The 18,888-nt window shown below is 57.7% G+C and overlaps 2 protein-coding genes across 8 annotated transcripts in view; one reads left to right on the top strand and one right to left on the bottom strand.

Moving 5' to 3' along the window:
• GTF2H4 (general transcription factor IIH subunit 4) overlaps positions 1 to 3,619 on the bottom strand; it is a 13,229-nt gene extending 9,610 nt beyond the window's left edge. Inside the window, exon 1 of one of the 3 annotated variants that reach the window (XM_037913703.2) lies at positions 3,398 to 3,619. The gene's annotated coding sequence lies outside the window, so the exon portion shown is untranslated. The remainder of the gene's footprint in view (positions 1 to 3,397) is intronic. The other 2 variants (XM_037913704.2, XM_043528217.1) reach the window with 2 other exon arrangements.
• Positions 3,560 to 18,888, top strand: VARS2 (valyl-tRNA synthetase 2, mitochondrial). 5 transcript variants are annotated; one of them, XM_037913658.2, is made up of 30 exons: positions 3,560 to 3,637; positions 4,186 to 4,528; positions 5,118 to 5,199; positions 5,397 to 5,497; positions 5,779 to 5,900; positions 6,041 to 6,107; positions 6,555 to 6,652; positions 6,964 to 7,045; positions 7,187 to 7,306; positions 7,430 to 7,541; positions 7,856 to 7,944; positions 8,467 to 8,557; positions 8,708 to 8,835; positions 8,978 to 9,081; positions 9,273 to 9,354; positions 10,405 to 10,481; positions 10,834 to 10,921; positions 11,115 to 11,220; positions 11,731 to 11,801; positions 11,904 to 12,029; positions 12,161 to 12,265; positions 12,718 to 12,786; positions 12,884 to 12,962; positions 13,164 to 13,291; positions 13,634 to 13,786; positions 14,299 to 14,508; positions 15,351 to 15,462; positions 16,254 to 16,435; positions 17,162 to 17,311; positions 18,157 to 18,888. In XM_037913658.2, exons 2-30 carry the CDS (start codon positions 4,289 to 4,291, stop codon positions 18,259 to 18,261), a joined length of 3,279 nt encoding a protein of 1,092 aa, XP_037769586.1. In that variant the 5' UTR covers positions 3,560 to 3,637; positions 4,186 to 4,288; the 3' UTR covers positions 18,262 to 18,888. The 5 variants fall into 5 exon arrangements, 4 of the variants coding, with proteins under 4 accessions (XP_037769586.1, XP_037769585.1, XP_037769588.1 ...); XM_037913657.2 differs by having other exon boundaries at positions 3,560 to 3,659; XM_037913660.2 differs by having other exon boundaries at positions 3,595 to 3,618.

Below are 18,888 nucleotides of genomic sequence, written 5' to 3'. Positions count from 1 at the left end.
TACCATGTACTCCTTCTCCCTCTAGTGGCCGAACCCCAGTGTGGTTTCCGACTCCCCCAGCACCTCTGTGGTCTGGGATCTGCCCCCTAGCTGGGGTGCAACATTAGTTTGGCTCCACTCCCTTGTGATTTGTGAACAGAGGCTAATCTGCATCAGGCATGAGCGGATATTTAGCGCTGGCACTTGATGTTGGGAGCTTCAGCTGATAAGCTCCTAGGCCTGATTTCTAAAAGGAGTGTTATTATATGCATTACGGTAGCGCCCAGACAGGCGAAGCCCAATTGCGTTAGGTGCTGTACACACATGCAAGGCAGCTGCAGCTCCAAAGAGCTGAAAATCTCCAGTTAGGGGCACTGGTTTATTGTTATTATTTATTATCTGTAGTCCAGTAGCACCTAGGAGCCCAGACATAGACCAGACCCTACAGTGACAGGCACTGCACAAACACAGAAGAAAAAGACAGTCTCTGCCCCACAGAGCCGACAATCTAAGCATTAAGACAAGAAACAGACGGGCAGGGAACACATGGGAAGAATGAGACAGCGTCGCTCAGCAGCTGTGACACACCAGCAGCCAAACAATTACAGGTGTGACAAAGTGGGCATATTCCATGGTTTTGATTAAGCCAACGACCGTGCCTCAGTTTCCTTCTGTACTCTTCATTGCTGCCGATTGGGGGCAAAAGGGTTACGTCTGCTCTTGGGACAGAACAGGACACACAAGGAACACATGTTGTCTGGCTGTCTGGGGCAGACTGAAGGGGTTGTTAAAGGCTGACCCGTACCAGTGGAAAACCCAAGACGATGATGGAAGCCGTGACAGGGAGGGGGATGAGGAGCCGGCTTTCAGGAGAGGCCGGGCTGCTCTCACCTGGGACTGGGAGAAGGACTAGATTGGAGTTCACAGCAGCCTGGCCAGATGGATTATGCCTTAACTTTCATTGCACCAGTTCTAACCTAAGGACTTCTAGTCAATTACTAAACCCTGCTCCGCTTCAAAAAGGCTGCTGGGTGTCCCTGCAAACACAGGCTGGAATGCACTGGTCCCTAAAGAGGGTACAAGTCTCTACAGGAGTCTAGTTGGGCAGAGCTCACAGGATGAAGCAGGAGGGCTGGAGCCCAGAGAGTCAGTCTCGGAGGAAGAGTGGGACCCCTCGGGGGTCTGGCCCACTGACAGGGTTCCCCCAAGGGCCTGGGTAAAAGCTGGGGGCACTGACATGGTGGATCCGCTGCAGCAGGGGCCATGACCAAGGAGAGCGTGAAGGATGACGACGGGGAAGCTCTGTGGACATGGTTGGGGCAGCGGGGGAGAAAGCACAAAGGGGCCTGTCCGAAAATGTACCAAAGCGATGGAGGCTGGGATTGAGGGCTGATCGGAGGCAAGAGCTGAGATCTCCATGGGGAATAAGAGATGATTGGGCGGGGCCAGGCCATGGGTTCTCACAACACATTTTTTGGTGTCCTCAGCGACAACGTTTCCTAAAATACTTAATTAACTTTAGGAAAAACAAATAAATATGCACAGATATTGGTGTTCACACCTCAGCTGCTAGAGGAGGGCCTCATCCTCCCTGATTGAACTAACCTCGTTATCCCTAGCCTGATTCTTGCTTGCATATTTATACCTGCCTCTGGAAATTTCCACTACATGCATCCGACGAAGTGGGTATTCGCCCACGAAAGCTTATGCTCCAATACGTTTGTTAGTCTATAAGGTGCCACAAGACTCCTTGCCGCATGCACAGATACACATCCAAATCATGGTAATTTATTTATGTTGGGTTTTTTGGGGGGTTTTTGGCAGACGTAATAATAAAAGTAATGTCCAGTTGTCTCTATTCTTTACTGGACCTACACAGAATAGAAACACAAATAAGGTGCTTTGCACATTCTTGTCTTTTTGTGCTGGTGTTTCTTTGGTTTTTTTCGGTTGCTTTTTTTTTTTTTAAAAAAAAAGATCTGCTAGGTAGTAAGTCTGTTCCTGTGAAAAGTGATGCTTGTTAATACCGCTCTTCAGAGCAGTAGACTTTCTAGCTAGCCGGGAGGCTGTGAAAAGCGATATTAACAAACATACAAATATCAATTCTCGCAGCAGACTTACTCAGCCCTGGCAAGCCAGGGGACAAATTAAGCCCTGGATGGGGAGGTGGGCAGGGAGACAGCGGGGGGCCAGGGGAGACGGATGGGGGGCTGGAAAGGCAGCAGGGGTTGAGCCAAGAGCTAGCACTTGCTGCCGTGCAGCCGGGGTCCAGGGCTGGAGCCTGCTGCCCGCCACCTCAGGGCTGAAGCCCGAAGCCCGAGCCTCACCGCCCCTGGGAAGGTGGGGAATTCACTGGCAGCCTGCTCCTCTGACTTAGTGGTTCCAGAGAAGGGCACAGCCCAACCCCTGCTGGTGGCCCTGGGGGAGGGCCCAAAGCTTTGCACCCCCCTAGTCACTGCCCAGCAGGCTGTGGCCACGAGAAAAGCTCCAGGTGGCCGCATTTGAGAAACAGGAGGCTAGGGCGTGAACGGCTTTAGAGGCAAGGCAGCAAGACTTAATGGACAGACACTCCAGAGAACGAAGTTCTAGTCCAGGCTCTGTCACTAGCCCGCTAAGGGACCTTGGGCAAGTCACCACTTTGTGCCTCAGTTTCCCCCCAACCAGGAAAATGGGGATTATCATAGAGTCATAGAAATGCAGGGCCGAAAGGAACGTCAAGGGGTTATCCAGCTCAGCCCCCAAGGACACTGACCTCCTTTGTACAAGGCCTTGAGATCTGCATAAAGGATCCCACCCCCCCATGTCCCCTAATTCCCACCTTCTAATGCAAAGTGGCCCCCTCTGCTCCCCCCACAAATACCTTACCAACTCCCCAATTCACCCCTGCCCCCTACCCCCCAATTTCCCAGCCATCCACCCATCCCCACACCACAGCTAGGAGGAAGGCTGCTGCTGATCCACCCCCCAGGTATCCCCCCATTAGGCCCCCCATTACCTAGCAATGCCCACATCCACCTCAGGGGTTCCCCATTCTGCCCCCCTCACTTCCCTAGCAATCTCCCCACTGCCCCCACCCTGCTACTAGAGGGGATTCCTCTCTGCCCCTACCTATATCCCTAAGGTCTGCCCCCCCCCAACCGTGAGGGCTCCCCTCTCTGCCCCCCCCAACCGTGAGGGCTCCCCTCTCTGCCCCCCCAATCTCCCCCTCCCCCCCAAGGGCTCCCCCTCTGCCCCCAACCTCGCCCCAGGGCTCCCCCTCTGCTCCTCCCAACCTCTCCGTCCCCCCGAGGGCTCCCCTCTCTGCTCCCCCCAACCTTCCCCTCCCCCCCGAGGGCTCCCCTCTCAGCCCCCCTGAGGCTTCTCCTCTCTACCCCCCCCCCGGCCTCCCCTCTCTGCCCCCCCGCCCAGGGGAACCCACCTTCTCTCACGCCTGGGCCGCTGCCCCGGGGATGAAAGGCCGCGGGCTCCCTCCAGTGCCGTGCCCGCGGCCCCATGCGCAGCCACCCGCCCCCCAACTCAGTCCTCCAAATTCCCATCATGCATCTCACCCCCCCCCCCCCCCCTCATGTGGTGGAGGGGCGGGTAGGAAATGAGCAAAGCGCCTGGGCTCCGCCTTTCTCCGCTGATTGGCGGGCGCGGGTGAGGTCACAATTGCTGGGTACGGGGCTCGAAGTTGCAACGTGAGGACGAGGGGGGAGAGCGCGGGGTCAGGACTCCTGGGTTCTCTCCGCAGCTCTGGGGGGCGGGGGTCTGGTGGGTTAGAGCAGTGGGGGTTGCGAGCCAGGACTCCTGGGTTCTCTCCCCAGTTCTGGGCGGGGGGGGTCTGGTGGGTTAGAGCAGTGGGGGTTGGGAGCCAGGACTCCTGGGTTCCCTCCCCAGTTCTGGGAGGGGGGGGGTCTGGTGGGTTAGAGCAGTGGGGGTTGGGAGCCAGGACTCCTGGGTTCTCCCCGGCTCAGGCAGGCAGGTGGGGGGGGTCTAGTGGTGAGAGCGGAGGGGGAGCCTGGGAGCTAGGACTCCTGGGTTCTCTCTCCAGCTCGGGCAGGGGAGGGGAGTGGGGTCTAGTGGGTTAGAGCAGAAGGGGCTGGGAGCCAGGACTCCTGGGTTCTCCCCAGTTCTGGGAGGGGAGTGGGGGATTCAGGTCACTGGAGGCAGATGGCACCAGTCCCTGTGTCTCAAGTCCTGTCCCCTTATCTTTGCCCTCCCCAGCACCATGCCACCGCCGTGCCAGCACCAGTGTGGGGTGTGAGCCGCCAGGAGACGGGGACTCCCCCATTATCGTGCGGGCAATCAGAACCACCCACGCCCAGACATGGCACCAAACTGGATTGGATCTGGCACTGGTCGGACTCTGAGCTCCCTCCGCCAGCTGCTCCTCCAGGCTGGGCCCCAGCACGTCCCCTGCGGGCGGAGAACCTCCTCCCAGGCTAGCAAATCCGACCCCGAGGGGCTGGTGTGGAAAAGGACCCAGCTCAAGAACAAGGCAGAGAAGCGGAGGAGACAGCGGGAGAGGCTGGAGTCCATTGAAGCCGGAGTGGCCCGGAGGCAGGAGGTAGGGGGTGCTCTCCCCTGGCAGTCAGTGCTGGCCCTAGTGCAGTGCTAGGGGGCGCTGTGCTGCAGAGAATGGGGGGGGGGGGCTCAGTAGGGGGCGCTTTCCCCTCTCAGTCGGTGCTGACCCCAATGCCCTGTCTTGGGTGAAACTAAAGACCCCCTTTTAACTCCAGGAGAGGACATTGTTTTTCCTTTTCTGTGACCCTGCTTTGCAGAGTTGCTGTGCGCGTTCTATGCAGCTGTCCCACCCCAGAAGTGGCTGCATTTCAGCACCATGAGTGCAATACCTGCCCCGTGTTGCTGTGGACTGTTTTCCCCTGGCAGCTCCACCCCAGAGGCGGCTGCATTTCAGTGCTACAAGATCAATCCCTGTGCAGTGTTGCTGGCGGCTGTTCCCCAGCTGCCCCACCCAAGAGGTAGCTGCATTTCAGTTCAGAGCGACCTCCCCTGTAAATCTCCTCTGTGATAAAGGCACAGGTTAAATATCTGTTGTTCTGTAGTGCGGCAAAGCCAGATCTATGCAATCATCCCTAGTATGGAACCTGGTTCATATCCCAGCATCCTCTTGGGTGTATTTGGTTTTTCCCCAGGTACCTCAGGGGCAGGCTAAGGCGTGGGCTCCGAAAGACGTGGTTCTGTATGACATCCCAACGGCTGCTGGTCAGAAGAAAGGTATGATGGGAAAATGTAACCCCTCATGGACCCCCTCTGCCCCACAGCTGGCGTGAGAGCGTTCTGTGCAGGGTCCATCCGTCCGCAGCCTCGCTGTGTCTCTCCATTCCTTAGACCAGACGATGCCCCTGCCCCTATAGAGACTTTGTTAGGGGCCTCTCTGTTCGTGGCTAACCGTATGCTGGGTCTCTCCCTAGACACTTCCGTGCCCCTGCCGGCTGCTTACAGCCCCCGCTACGTGGAAGCCGCGTGGTACGGGTGGTGGGAGAAGGAAGGATTCTTCAAACCAGAATATCAGGTAAAAACGTCCCACGGAATCAGAGTCCCACCCTTGACATGAGTGGTGACAGGGCTCAAAGCTGCACCAGGGGGCGCTGTGCTGCATGGAGCGGGGTAGGGGGGCTCAGCAGGGGGCGCTCCCCCCTCACAGTGCTGACCCCAATGCAGCACTAGGGGGTGTTGTGCTACAGGGAGCAGGGCGGGGGGCTCAGCAGGGTGGGGTCCCCCCTCACAGTGCTGGCCCCAGCTGTGCAGTAGGGGGCGCTGTGCTGGTTAAAACACCCTCTCCCTGTGTCTCAGAGCCGGCAGCCCCATAGGAAACCAGAAACCTTCTCCCTCTGCATCCCCCCACCCAACGTCACGGGGTCCCTGCACCTGGGCCATGCCCTCACGGTAGCCATCGAGGACTCGCTGGTGCGATGGTGAGTAGGGGCTCAGAGGGGTGGGGAATGGGCTGTGGGGCCTTTCCCCTCTGGCCCCGGGGCGGGGCACTGGCTGGCCCGGGGAGGGGTGGGTTGTGGCACACAGGGCCCGGCTGGTGGCTCTCCTACTTGTGTTGCAGGCGCAGGATGCAGGGCTGCCAGGTGCTGTGGGTGCCGGGATCGGATCACGCTGGAATTGCCACTCAGGTGAGACCAGAGGGGAAAGGGACCAGGCGCGTCTACACTGCTGGGGCTCCAGTGCCTCCCCGAGCAGCCGCAGAGAGGGCAATGGAAACATTAGTCCGCCGGCATGGCTGCGTCGGCATGAGGGGTCAGGTCGGCAGAGCTACAGCGCTCCCGGGGGGTGGGATTTTCACACCCCTGAATGATGGAGCTAAGTCAGCCAAAATTGTAGGTCGGGCTGTGGTGGGTGTGTGCTGGCGGGAATCAACGCTGTGCATGGTGCTGAAATGCAGCCACCTCTGGGGTGAGGCGGGGGGGGAACAGCCCCCAGCAACGCTGCACAGGGATTGCTCTTGTAGCACTGAAATGCAGCCACCTCTGGGGTAGGGCAGCCGAGGGTCTCGTGCTGTGTGTGTTCCTGCTTTGTGTGTCTCCCCCTCTCTCTGGTGACTCTCCCTTCTCCCCCGGCAGGCGGTGGTGGAGCGCAAGCTCTGGAAGGAGCGGGGCGCCCTGCGGCAGGACCTGACGCGAGGGGAATTCCTCGCCGAGGTCTGGAAATGGAAAGAGGAGTGAGTGCAGCTGTGGCGTCGCCGGCCTGAGTCCGTGCTGGGCTTGGCAGGGGCAATAGGGGGCGCTGGGCTTCAGAGAGCGAGACAGGGGCTCGGTGGGGGGTGCTGGCCCCAGGGCCCCTGTGTGGCGCTAGGGGGCGCTGTGCTGCAGGGAGCAGGGCTGGGGCTCAGGAGGGGGCGCTCTCCCCTGGCAGCTAGTGCTGACCCCAATGACCGAGTGCGGCACTAGGGGGCGCTGTACTGCAGGGAGCAGGGCTGGGGCTCTCCCCTGGCAGGCAGTGCTGTAAATCAATGTTTCTTTCTCTGATCAGGAAAGGGGACGAGATCTTCCGACAGCTCAAGGCTCTGGGGGCATCTCTGGACTGGGACCGAGTCTGCTTCACCATGGACGCTGTGAGTGTCTGATGTGCAAAGATGCGGCTGTTCATGATCCAGGACTCCGGGGTTCTCTCCCCAGCTCTGGGAGGGGAGTGGGGTCTCTCTGGTTCGTCCCGGGACATGCCCATGCAAATGCAATTCCCTTCGCCCACCCAGGGGTTCTCAGCGGCTGTGGCAGAGGCATTCGTGCGATTGCACGAGGACGGGCTGGTGTACCGCGAGCAGCGCCTGGTGAACTGGTCATGCGCCCTGCGCTCCGCCATCTCCGACGTGGAGGTGAGTGCGTGGTCTGGGGGGCAACGCTGGGGATTGGGGGTGAATTGTATCTTGGAGGGCTGTAGTTGGAGGAGAGCAGTATGGTCCCACCAAGAGTCTCGTGACGCAGTCTCTCCCCGGCAGGTGGAGACCCGGCAGCTCCGGGGTCGGACTCTGCTCCCTGTGCCCGGCTGCTCAGCCCCGGTGCCCTTTGGATTGATGTTCACCTTTTCCTACAAAGTGGATGGACAGGAGGGTGAGTTTCCAAGCTCAATACAGGTGGGGATGGCAGTTCCCCAGCTGCCTCACCCCAGAGGTGGCTGCATCTCAGTGCCGGTGGGTGAGCGATCCCTGTGCTATGTTGCTGTGTGACTCTTCCCCAGCAGCCCCACCCCAGAGGTGGCTGCATTTCAGCGCTGGGTGAGCAATCCCTGTGCAGTGTTGCTGTGTGACTCTTCCCCAGCGGCCCCACCCCAGAAGTGGCTGTGGTTTTTTTCATGGTAATAATCCAGCCCCATACGGTCACCTTCTTTCTGTCTCTCCCTTGCCCTGTCTCTGTGTCCGGGGAAGACGAGGAGCTCCCCGTGGCCACCACCCGCCCAGAGACGATGCTGGGGGACGTGGCTGTAGCCGTCCATCCCGACGACCCACGGTTCATGGTAAGGGGTGGAGGGGGGGGTGTCCGGGATGAAGGGGGCAGGGTGTCTCGCAGGTGAGAGGTCATCTCCATGGAGACAGGGTGGAGCCACTTTGGGGCAGAGGAGAATAAGTTGTCTCCTTGGAGAAGGGGGCGGGATTTGGGGGGAAGGTGGCATCCTCTCCATGGTGACAGGGAGTGGGTCTCATGGGGCAGAAGGGTGAAAAGTCATCTCCATGGAGACAGACTGGTGTCTCCTGAGAGACAGGGGCAGGGTCTCTTTGGGGGGAGAAGGGAGCTCATGGCTGTGGAGGAGAGGGTGTGGTCTCATGGGGAGGAAGGCAGAGTCATCACTATGGAGATGAAGTTCTTCGTCATGGAGACTGTCGTCTCTGGGGTCGGGGCGGGCTCTCTGGAGGAGAAGGGAGGGTCATTGCCATGGAGTTGGGGGGGGGCGGTATCCATGGAGTTTAAAGTGGGGGATCACTGGAAGTGTCGGGGCATAATGGATCTTGGCTTTGATTCTCCGTTTTTATTTTGACAGCACCTGCACGGCAAGTGGCTCCGGCACCCGTTCACTGGGCGCCTCCTGGCCATCATCACGGACCCCCTGGTGGAGCGAGATGTGGGCACAGGTAAGCACCAGGCCCCTCAGCCTTATCAGGTCTCCGAGTTGTGCACTGGCTGGAAGGTGGCTGTATTGGTGTTAGATGTGGGATCCAGTTGGTGTGAGAAGTGGGATCCAGGTCTCAGAGGTTCTTTCCTCTCCACCGTGCCCTCTGCAGGAGCCGTGAAGGTGACGCCGGCGCACAGCCATGCTGACTACGAGCTGGGCAAGCAGCATGGGCTGCCCCTGGTCTCTGTGATCGGGGAGGATGGGGCCATGACAGCTGAGTGTGGAGACTGGCTCCAGGTAATGACACCCCTCAATCCTGACCCACAGCCCCCTGCTGTCCCAGCCCTGGACTCCCTCCCCGCCCCTCATTTCTACTTGTGCCCCTCAGTCCCAAACTGCAGCCCTTCTGTTTTACCCCTACTGCTCTGTTCCTTTCCAGGGCCTGAATCGCTTCGTGGCTCGCGAGAAAGTGGTGTCTGCCTTGAAGGAGAGAGGCCTGTACCGGGGTATGAAGGATCATGCCATGGTTCTGCCCCTCTGCAGGTAGTACGCCCCCTTACCGATGGAGCATGGTGCTGGGGAGTGGAGGGGGTTCCGTAGGGGGTGCTCTCCCCTTGCTGTCAGTGTTATCCCCAATGCCCCAGTGTGGCGCTTGGGGGCGCTGTGCTGCAGGGAGTGGGTAAGAAGTACCAGGATATTACAAATGGATCTATTTCTCTTTTTCCATCCTACAGTCGCTCCGGGGATGTGATTGAGAATCTGCTGAAGAGCCAGTGGTTTCTCCGGTGTGAGGGAATGGCCCAGAGAGCCCTGGAGGTGAGGGGTCCCCTAATGGCCGCTCCCGCATGGCCACCACTTAGCACAGGCCTCCTCCCAGCCCTCCCCTGCTCTAACCACTAGTTCACCTGACTTTGATTTAAGCCGTGATGGTGCCTTCTTATTGGACTGCACAAATCCCTGAGGCATAGGCTGTAAGAGTTAATCTTGCTCTGGATGGGATTTACAGAAGAATCTCCTGATGGTGTTAGGTGGCAGTAGTGGGATACAGGATTCTCTCCTGAGAACTTCCCAAGTTCTGGGGGCCATAGTGCAGCTTGGTCTGTCTGCCCTCTTGGAGGTTCTGCTGTCCAAGACAGGTTAGCTCAGGGGTGGGCAAACTTTTTGGCCCGAGGGCCCCATCTGGGTGGGGAAATTGCTTGCAGGGCCGGGGCAGGGGGGTGGAGTGCGGGGTGCGGGAGGGGGTGTGGTGTGCAGGAAGGGGCTCATGGCAAGGGGTTGGGGAAGAGGAGGGGTGTGGGGTGAAGCAGGGGGCTCAGGGCAGGGGTTTGGGGTGCATCGGGGGGCTCAGATCAGGGGGCTCAGGACAGGGAGTTGGGGTGCAGAAGGGGTTCAGGCTCCGGCCTGGCGCCGCTTACCTGGAGCGGCTCCGGGGTGGCAGCAGTGCCCACCAGGCCCAGGGCAGGCTCCCTGCCTGCTGGCCCCGGCCCCGGCACCGCACCACTCCGGGAAGCAGCCGGCACCATGTCCCTGTGCGGCCCCTGGGGGTGGCAGGGTGTAGAGGGCTTGGCGTGTTTCCCTCTCCTGTGGGTACCTCCCCCGAAGCTCCCATTGGCCGTGGTAATCTGTTCCTGGCCAATGGGAACTTTGGGGGAGGTACCCACAGGCAAGAGCAGCGTGCGGAGCTCTTTGCTGCCCCACCCCCAGGGGCTGCAGGGACGTGGTGTGGCCACTTCCCAGAGCGGCGCAGCGCCACGGGGGTGGCAATCCCACGGGCTGGATCCAAAGCCCCGAGGGGCCGGATCCGGCCCGCGGGCCGTAGTTTGCCCACCCCTGGGTTAGCTCATCCATTTCTGTCTCGCCCCTCAGGCTGTGGAGTCAGGGCGTCTGAAACTCACCCCGAAATTTCATGAGAAGAACTGGAGGACGTGGCTGTCCAACATCAGGTGAGGGGAGTTCTGCCCCACTGTAATCATTAGACCCTCCTCCCCCTCCAGAGCTGCAGATAGAACCCAGGAGTCCTGCTGTAACCCACTAGTCCCCATTCCTCTCCCAGACCTGGGATAGAACCCAGGAGTCCTGACTCCCAGGCTCCGCCCCTCTCCTTTCTGGAGCAGGATCCATCTTTGTCTAATTTGTGAGCAACCCTACAATAACAAACTGGCATGTCAACAATTCAAGGGGAAGGCTGGCTCCTTAGCTCAGTCTGGAATGGCTCTCTATCACCCCTTGTGGCCAACTGGGGAACTGGCATTAAACAAAACAACCTTATTGGCTTTGTTATTTGCTTTATTGTAGCGATTGGTGCATTTCCCGACAGCTGTGGTGGGGCCATCAGATTCCAGCCTATCAGGTCTCTGTCTCAGGGTCATGTGACTTAGGCAAGGTGAGATATTTGCTTATCTGGCATGTTATTGGCTGTGGGGGGAAGCTCCTGGCTATGCCAGCCCCAGCCTCTCCCAGCAGGGGGCGCTGTGGGGAGTCGGGAAGGGACGCTGGCTGTTGGGGAAGCTCCTGGTTACTCAACGGGGGGACTTTAGCTAACTTACTTGCATCTCTTGTCACGCATTTATTAACAGGATGGGAGTGATGCATTGTGGGTAGTGGGCAGGACAGAGGCGGAAGCCCGCAGAAAAGCATCGGGGATTTTGAAGAAACCGGAAGAGGAAATGGAGCTGGTGAGAGGTGAAGAGAAGGGCCTCTAGGGGGTGACTCTGGCAACGAAGGAGGGGGTAAAGCCTCAAGTAACAAATGGGGCAAAGCCCCAGAGCTTCTCACTTCCCCCGTGCACTCGCTTTTCAGCCCTGTCTGCTTCAGGACCTTCTTTTGGTGGTTGCAGTGGGATACACAAAATTTCAACCATTTGCATAGGCTGTTACCCAGAATGCTTGGCTTATTCCAGAGCAGGCCTTGGTGTCCCCATTCTGGAACGGGGGGAATGCCCTGTAATTTTGGGGGTGCTCCTGAGGGCAAATAAACCCAGAGTTGTTTCCTGTAGTGACCCCAACTTGTTTCATACCAAAAGAAATTGGGGTAGTGCCCTACCCTAAGGGAGGCAGACGAGACCATGCAGAGATAAAGGAAACTACCCAATACTGAGGAAGTCGTTTGTTATTGTAGGGTCCCCAGGGTGCTGCTTCCTTTGCTAACCTACCAAGCTGCTCATTGGCCGATGCTCTGCGTTTGTGTCTCCAGATGCTGATGTCCTGGATACCTGGTTCTCTTCTGCTCTCTTCCCCTTCGCGGCGCTGGGCTGGCCCCGTAAGGTGAGCAACACAGAGAGCAAAGGGGACAGGTGGGATGCCGGGCTCGATGGGCCCATTGCTCTGCTCAGGGTTGGCTCACTCCTTCTCTTCCTCCCCCCGCAGGTTGGAGACCTCCAGGAATTCTATCCCAGCAGCCTCTTGGAGACGGGCAGCGACCTGCTCTTCTTCTGGGTGGCTCGGATGGTGATGCTGGGGGAGCAGCTGACCGGAGAGCTGCCGTTCTCCCAGGTACGCGGGGCAGGGACAGCCCAGGGCTGAGATAACAGGGGGGCTGTGGGTTGGGATCAAGGAGAGCCGGCAGAGCTTTGGGGGGAACCCATGCCTGGGATAATGGGGTCTGCAGTTCTCTCTCTTTCCAGGTTTTCCTGCACTCCCTGGTGCGTGATGCCCATGGCCGGAAGATGAGTAAATCGTTGGGGAATGTCGTAGACCCACTGGACGTCATTCACGGGGCCTCCCTGCAGGTACCACACCTGCCTCCCTCCCCGAGAGGCCCTACGACAACAAACTGACCCCTGCAGCATCCCAACAGAGCCCCAGAGAGACCCTGTGACAACAAACTGGGCCCTGCATCTCGTCCCCCATCCCGAGAGACCCTACAATAACAAACAAGACCCTGCAATGAAAAACAGGGCCCTGCATTTACCCGCCCCCCCACACCCTCCCGCCAAGAGAGATCCTACAATAACTGGTCCCTGCATATCTCTCCCCACCACCCCAGTGAAACCCTACCATTCAGAAAAAACCAAACAACACAACATCCGTGCTCCAGGCATCCCTATAATACCAAACTGGCTCTCCCAGCCCCTCCAGGAGACCCTACAGTAACAAACTGACCTACACTCTCCAGAGACCCTACAAAAACACATCCCTCCCCATCACGCCTGCCCCTGATGAGGCTCTCTCCTCGTTGCAGGATTTGCAGGGGAGGCTGCGAGATGGGAACCTGGACCCCCGAGAGGTGGCCATTGCTGTGGAGGGACAGGTGGGTCCTTCCCCTCCATCGTCCTGCCCCACTGACCCCCTTCCCCCGTTCCCTTCAGTCAGCTCCTCCCCTTCATATCATCACCCTTCCATTCCAGAGACGAGACTTCCCCCAGGGGATCCCCGAATGCGGCACTGACGCCTTGAGATTCGCACTGTGCTCCCATCGAGTCCAAGGTGAGAGCAGGTGTCTTTCCCCTCTAGGGGGCGCTAGCTCTGACCCTGCCTCGGGTTGGGGGACTGGCTTGCTCAGAGAATGGGACATGGGGCCTTTCTCCTCTAGGGGGCACTGGCTCTGATCCAGCCCCAGGGCAGGGCACTGGCTGGATTGGGGGCCTGGGATCGGGGCTTTTCCCTACTTCTCTACGTTGCCCCCAGGGGACGACATTAACCTGGACGTGGCCACGGTGCTGAGCTCCCGGCACTTCTGCAACAAGGTGTGGAACGCCGTTCGATTTACTCTGGGGGCCCTGGGAGAAGGGTTTGCCCCACGGACCCCGGAGGAGGTAATGGGGTGTTTCGGGGGTGGGGAGGAATTACAAGCAGCATTGGTTCCCTCTGCTGGCTGTGGGTGGAACTCCAGGGGTCAGTATAATGGGGAGGAGGGGGCACAGGGTACCAATGGCTCCTTCTGCTGGGCACATGTGGTATTGCAGGGGGTATTATAATGGGTGAACATGGATGTATCTGGCACGGTCTGCTGGGTACAGGGTGCATGGCAGCGAGGTGGGGAAATACTGGGTCTATGTGGTGCCCTCTACTGGGCGTGGGTGGTATTGTAGGGAGGCCGCAATGAGCCCCAGAGATTTCTGTAACTCGGGCTAGAGTCAATCCTCTATCCCTCCCAGGTCTGCCCCAGCTCCCCCATGGACCGATGGATCCTTAGCCGTCTCTACCACACTGCAGTGGACTGCGGCCAGAGGTTCGGGGAGTACGAGCTGCATTTGGTCACATCCACCATCCACCACTTCTGGCTGCACAACTTCTGCGACGTCTACTTGGTGAGTGAGTGTCAGGTTGCTTCTGGTCTGGATGGGAATCCTGCCTGCCCAGCTCTGCGTAGGGAGTTTTGTTCAATCTCGCCCTAGCCCCTGTTTCTGCCTGTTTATAAAAATATATGCTCAAAAAGAAGCAGATCAGGATTGAGGGGCCTGGGAAGCCTGTGGGTCAGGATTGAGGGGTACAGGTAGACCAGGGGAGGGGGGGATACCAAATGAGATGTCCCAGTGTCTTGGTCCCATCTATGAGATCCTTTGTTTATCCTTCCAACCTACCTATCTAACCCATCATCCAGTCTTCCACCCAACTTTCTAACATACGCACCCCAATGTAGCCATCCGACCGTCCGTCCGTCCAACCCAACGTAGCCATCCGACCGTCCGTCCAACACAGCCCAACCCATCATGTCCAACCACCTGTTCCACCTATCTAACCCATCCATCCAACACAACCTATCCACCCCACCACCTAAGCTGTCACCACCCTGGTATACGGCCTCTCCCTCCCTTGGCAGGAGTCGGTGAAGCCCGTGTTGCAGAGCAAGGATCAATCCCGGATCCTGCAGACCCGCCAGATGCTCCTCAGCTGCGCCGACCTGGGCCTGCGCCTCCTCTCGCCCTTCATGCCCTACCTGGCGGAGGAGCTGTGGCAGCGGCTTCCCAAGCCGGATGCGGACTCCGCTCCCAGCATCTGCGTGGCCAGATACCCCAGTGCTGAGCAGCTGGTGGGTGAGCTCTGGGCGCCGAACGGGAAGGGGTGGCTCAGTGGAGAGGGGGTTGGGACCTGGGGGGGGGGGTCTGAGTTCAGTTCCCAGCCCTGCCACTGCCTGCCTGTGTCATCATGGGCATGTCACTGAATCTCTCTGGGCCTCTGTGAAACAGGAATAGTAATAATAATAACCCTCCCCTTGTCTAGTAGACAGTGAGCTCTGTGGGGCAGGGACTGTCTCTCCCTGTGTGTCTGTGCAGTGCCCGGCACAACGGGGCCCTGGTCTCAGCCGGGGCAGGGACTGTCTCTCCCTGTGTGTCTGTGCAGCGCCTGGCACAACGAGGCCCTGATCTCAGCTGGGACTTTTCTATGTTACTGTAACACAATAATTAACAACAGCATCACAAGTGAGGGGTCGCTGCTTTGTTACTGTAGCTTTGATTATAAACCCGTGGTCTTTGCTAGCAGTAGGTACAAAGAGGTTGGGGAGTTTGGGCGTGGGGGCGAAACACTGGTTTGTTTTTGTGGGGTTGCTTATAACACTTGATATTTACCATCAGTAGATCCACAGAGCTATGAGCTGGCACCGGTTGGTTATTGTAAAGTTGCCAGGCACGTGTAGATCCGCAGAAGTAGGAGCCAATGCTGGTTTGTTATTGTAGGGTTGACCATAATCTCCTGGACTTTAAGAGCTGGAGAGAGCGTTTTGGGGGTGAGAGGTGCTGGTTTGTTACTGTAGGGTTGTTCATGAACAGTCAGCCCTGGACTCCAGTAGGACTTGTGGGAAGCAGCCTTAGGCAGCGCTGCTTCCTGGTGGGGCATGTCGGAAACCACTGAATTCCCTTCTCTTCGCTGCAGGCCCATTGGTGTCGCCCCGCGGATGAGGACGACTTCCTGCTGGCGCAGGAAGTGGTGCGGGTGGCGCGCGCCCTGAGGGTGACCTACCGGCTGACGAGAGCCCGGCCGCCCGGTGAGCAGGGGGGATCCCTGCCCATAGGGGCAGGAGGGAGTTCATGCCCCATGGCCTCTGTGCTGAGCTTGCCAATGACAGGCACTGGTTAGTGCCACCTGGGCTGGGTGTTTAGGAACCTGGCTAAATTGCCTTGTCCCTACAGGACACGGGGGTGGGGGTGTGTTGGGGTGCAGCCCATAGGGGACTTCAATTCCCAGCATGCACTGGGAGAGCAGCCTCACCCCATTGGCTGCCACCCTGGCTCTAGCACAGGGGTTCTCATTACATGGGGGGGTCGCGAGCTGTCAGCCTCCACCCTAAAGCCCGCTTTGCATCCAGCATTGATAATGGTGTTAAATTAAACACACTTTTTTATTATTTATGAGGGGGGTCGCACTCAGAGGTTTGCTGTGTGAAAGGGGTCACCAGTACAAACGTTTGAGAACAACTGCCCTAGCACCATCATGTCCACCTGATGTGATGGGTGTGGCCTGTGGGGGACTACAATTCCCAGAACGCACTGGGAGGAGAGCCTTAGCTCCGTTGGTTCTAGCCTTATCTTGTGTGGTTGCCCCATATGGGTAAGATGGTGGCTGTGCCCCACTGGGGGAGACTGCAATTCCCCAGCATGCACTGGGAGAGCAACCTTACCACATTGGCCGCCAACCTGGCTCTAGCCCTGTTTGGTCCCTCCAACGTGGTGGGTATGGCCAATCAGGACTACAATTCCCAGCATGCCCTGGGAGGGCTGCCCTGCCCCATTGGCTGATGGGCTCGCGCTCTCTCTCTCTCTCTCTCTGTCCCTGCAGTCTACCTGGTGTGCTCAGAGCCAGCTGCCCACAGGGTGTACGAGGAGTATAGGGAGCCCCTGCAAACCCTGTCCCTGGCTGGCTCTCTGGAGCTTCGCCCCTCCTCCGAGGGGGCGGAGCCTCCTGTGGGCTGGGTGCCGGGGAGAGTGAACGACCACACTGAGATCTATATGGACCTGCAGGTAAGAGCCAGACACAAACTTCAGGCATCAGGGCAGGTTGGGATGGAGGGCAGGGGGTCAGGAAGAACACTGGATAGTGTTGCTCAGTGAGATGCATTGTGGGAGAGGTTATGGCTTCCTCTGGCCATTGCAACCGGTGGGATAGTGGGCTAGATGGGCCCGTGGCTCTGATCTGGGGTGGCAGGGAAGGATCCCAGGCTAGATGGGTCCCTGGGACCTTGCGTTTGGTGATGGTTAGAGGAGGCCGGGGAGCAGTGTTCAGCGATCAGGGGCCCGTTGGGGAGAAGGCACAGAGCTGGTCAGGAATGTCCCGACGGTGAGACGACTCAGGCTCCAGTTCCCATTGCCTAGGGGGTTAACTAGGCTTTTGGCTTGAGGTTGCACCACATCCCTCGAGGAAATTATTTCCCTAGCGGGACTGTGTATTGCCATAATGGGGTATACTCTGGGATTGAACCTGGGACCTGAAAAACCCATCCTTGAGCCCTTCTGCTAAAGGACTCCTCCCCGCACACCACTAAGCTGTGGTGTTGGCAGCAGGATGCTATACCCACTGTCACCTCTAGAAGGTGACATGGTCACACATTAACCAGGGTGTCCATCCTATTCCTGGAAGGGTCTGTTATACCCAGTGTCACCACTAGAGGGTGACATGATCACACACGTTTAACGCTTGTATTACTCTACACCTGGCCGTTTCTTACCATCCTTTCCTAACAATCCCAGGGGCTGGTTGACCCCGAGGCAGAGCTCCCCAGGCTAGCGTCCCGTAAGAAGAAGCTGGAGCACCAGATCTTGGAGCTCATGGCACGGACCCAGGCATCTGGCTACCAGGAGAAGGTCTCGCCGAGAGCCCGGGCAGAGTGTCAGCAGAAGGTGATGGATGGCGGTGGCTGGTGGGGTTTATGTCTGGTTGAAATGCTTTTAAAATATTTATTCAATGGGAAAAAAAGCCTTTTTCCTACATTCACATTTTCACCTTTTTGATTATTATTTTGTGACTATTGGGAGGGCGGGGGGGTTGAATTTTTTAAAGCAAAACATTTTTCCTGAAAATTTTGCTTATTTTTAATCAAAACTTTCTCTTTGCTTTCCCCAAGTTTCAAAAGTAACAATTTTTTTTTAAACCAATTTGTTTTAAATATTTCCGGTGGATTTTTTTAACCCCACCCTGTGATTTCAACGGACTCAGATTAATAAAAGAAACCATTTGAGAGATTTCTTAGGAAATGAGAAACGAACACATTTGATTTTAAACCAAGCAAAAAGGGCAAGAAAAACCATTTTTGAATTTTCAAAATTTCTTAGGCAACCGTTTTTCTTCTGTATGTATGAGAGAGAGAGAGGCTTGATCCAGCTGTTGGGGGGTGTGTGTGTGCGCGCATCTATTCCTCTGTGTGTGTATACGTGTGTACATATTTTACCGTGTGTATGCGTAAGTGTATTTTCCGTTCCAGCATTAGAGGGGAGTGTGTGATGCCTATTTTAGCCACTGGGGGGTGACCTTGAGAGAGAATTTGGAAGGGTGTCCATGCACCCATGTACAAATAACCGGTGAATTTGGAGGTAGGGTGGATATGGGTGTATGTGTGTGTATTGATCCCCATGAAGAGTGAATTTGGAGGTGGGGGGGTGTCAGGGTTTGGGGGGGGCGGGTGTCAGCGATGGAGGACGTGACTACGTTGATCAGATCTGGATTCCCCTCTCCCTCCCCCCGGTAGATTTCCTCTCTCCGGACTGAGCTGGCGCAGCTGAATCAGGCCCTGGAGAGCTTCGGCCGCATGGCAGCAGGGTTGGGAACACCTCCATCAGCGGCTGTTGAATGAGTCACCTCTGGGCAAACTGGATCCATCGCTGCTGGATGTGGAAGGGACCCAGGCGATCGAGCAGCCAGAGGCAGGGCTCTAATGCTGAGGATCAACGTGGCTGAGATGTGAAGAGTCTTGAAGGCCTGTAGGGGGCCAGCTGCAGGGGGTCACTCGTGCTGCAGAGCAGGACTGTGGGTGCAAAGTACCAGAGCGCAGGTGCAGACTGGTCTCCCCTGGCCACCAGGGGTCACACTCGTGTCACGGATGGTGCAAAGAAGCCAATTTCTAAGGGGCAGAGGAAACTGCCCTGTCTGGGTGCATGGAACATCCCTTGTCCCCCTCTAACCTCAGGGCAGGGCTCACTTACCTCTAGGGGGTGCCCTGACCCTCAGGCTCTGCCCCCCCCCCCCCCCCCGCCCCGGACAACTCTGGGCTTGGATTTCCCACAGGATCCACCCCAGAACCAGCTTCTGTTTGTCAAACCAGGTGCATCCCGGTGGGCAGATGTCACAGACCTATAGCACATTCATCTCTAATGGCTCTGGCTTTTATGGAAATGAGGCGGGGCCCCTCGGGCTTCTGGGAAAAGAAGCCAGCGGGTTGGTGGGGAAGTTGGGTCACCCATTAAAACTGATGGGGAACTAA

Source organism: Chelonia mydas, chromosome 14, assembly GCF_015237465.2.
Source record: "Chelonia mydas isolate rCheMyd1 chromosome 14, rCheMyd1.pri.v2, whole genome shotgun sequence".
NCBI lineage: Eukaryota > Metazoa > Chordata > Testudines > Cheloniidae > Chelonia > Chelonia mydas.
Note: the sequence above shows the minus strand (reverse complement) of the source record. Positions and strands in the feature narration are given on the sequence as shown.

What these genes read in the sequence shown, in the direction of transcription:
- VARS2 (XM_037913658.2), top strand. Translation starts at nt 4,289, where the DNA reads ATGGCACCAAACTGGATTGGATCTGGCACTGGTCGGACTCTGAGCTCC. An exon ending in CCGACGACCCACGGTTCATG is followed by an intron (nt 7,945 to 8,466) that starts GTAAGGGGTGGA and finishes TTATTTTGACAG; the next exon opens with CACCTGCACGGCAAGTGGCT. An exon ending in GGAAATGGAGCTGGTGAGAG is followed by an intron (nt 11,221 to 11,730) that starts GTGAAGAGAAGG and finishes TTGTGTCTCCAG; the next exon opens with ATGCTGATGTCCTGGATACC.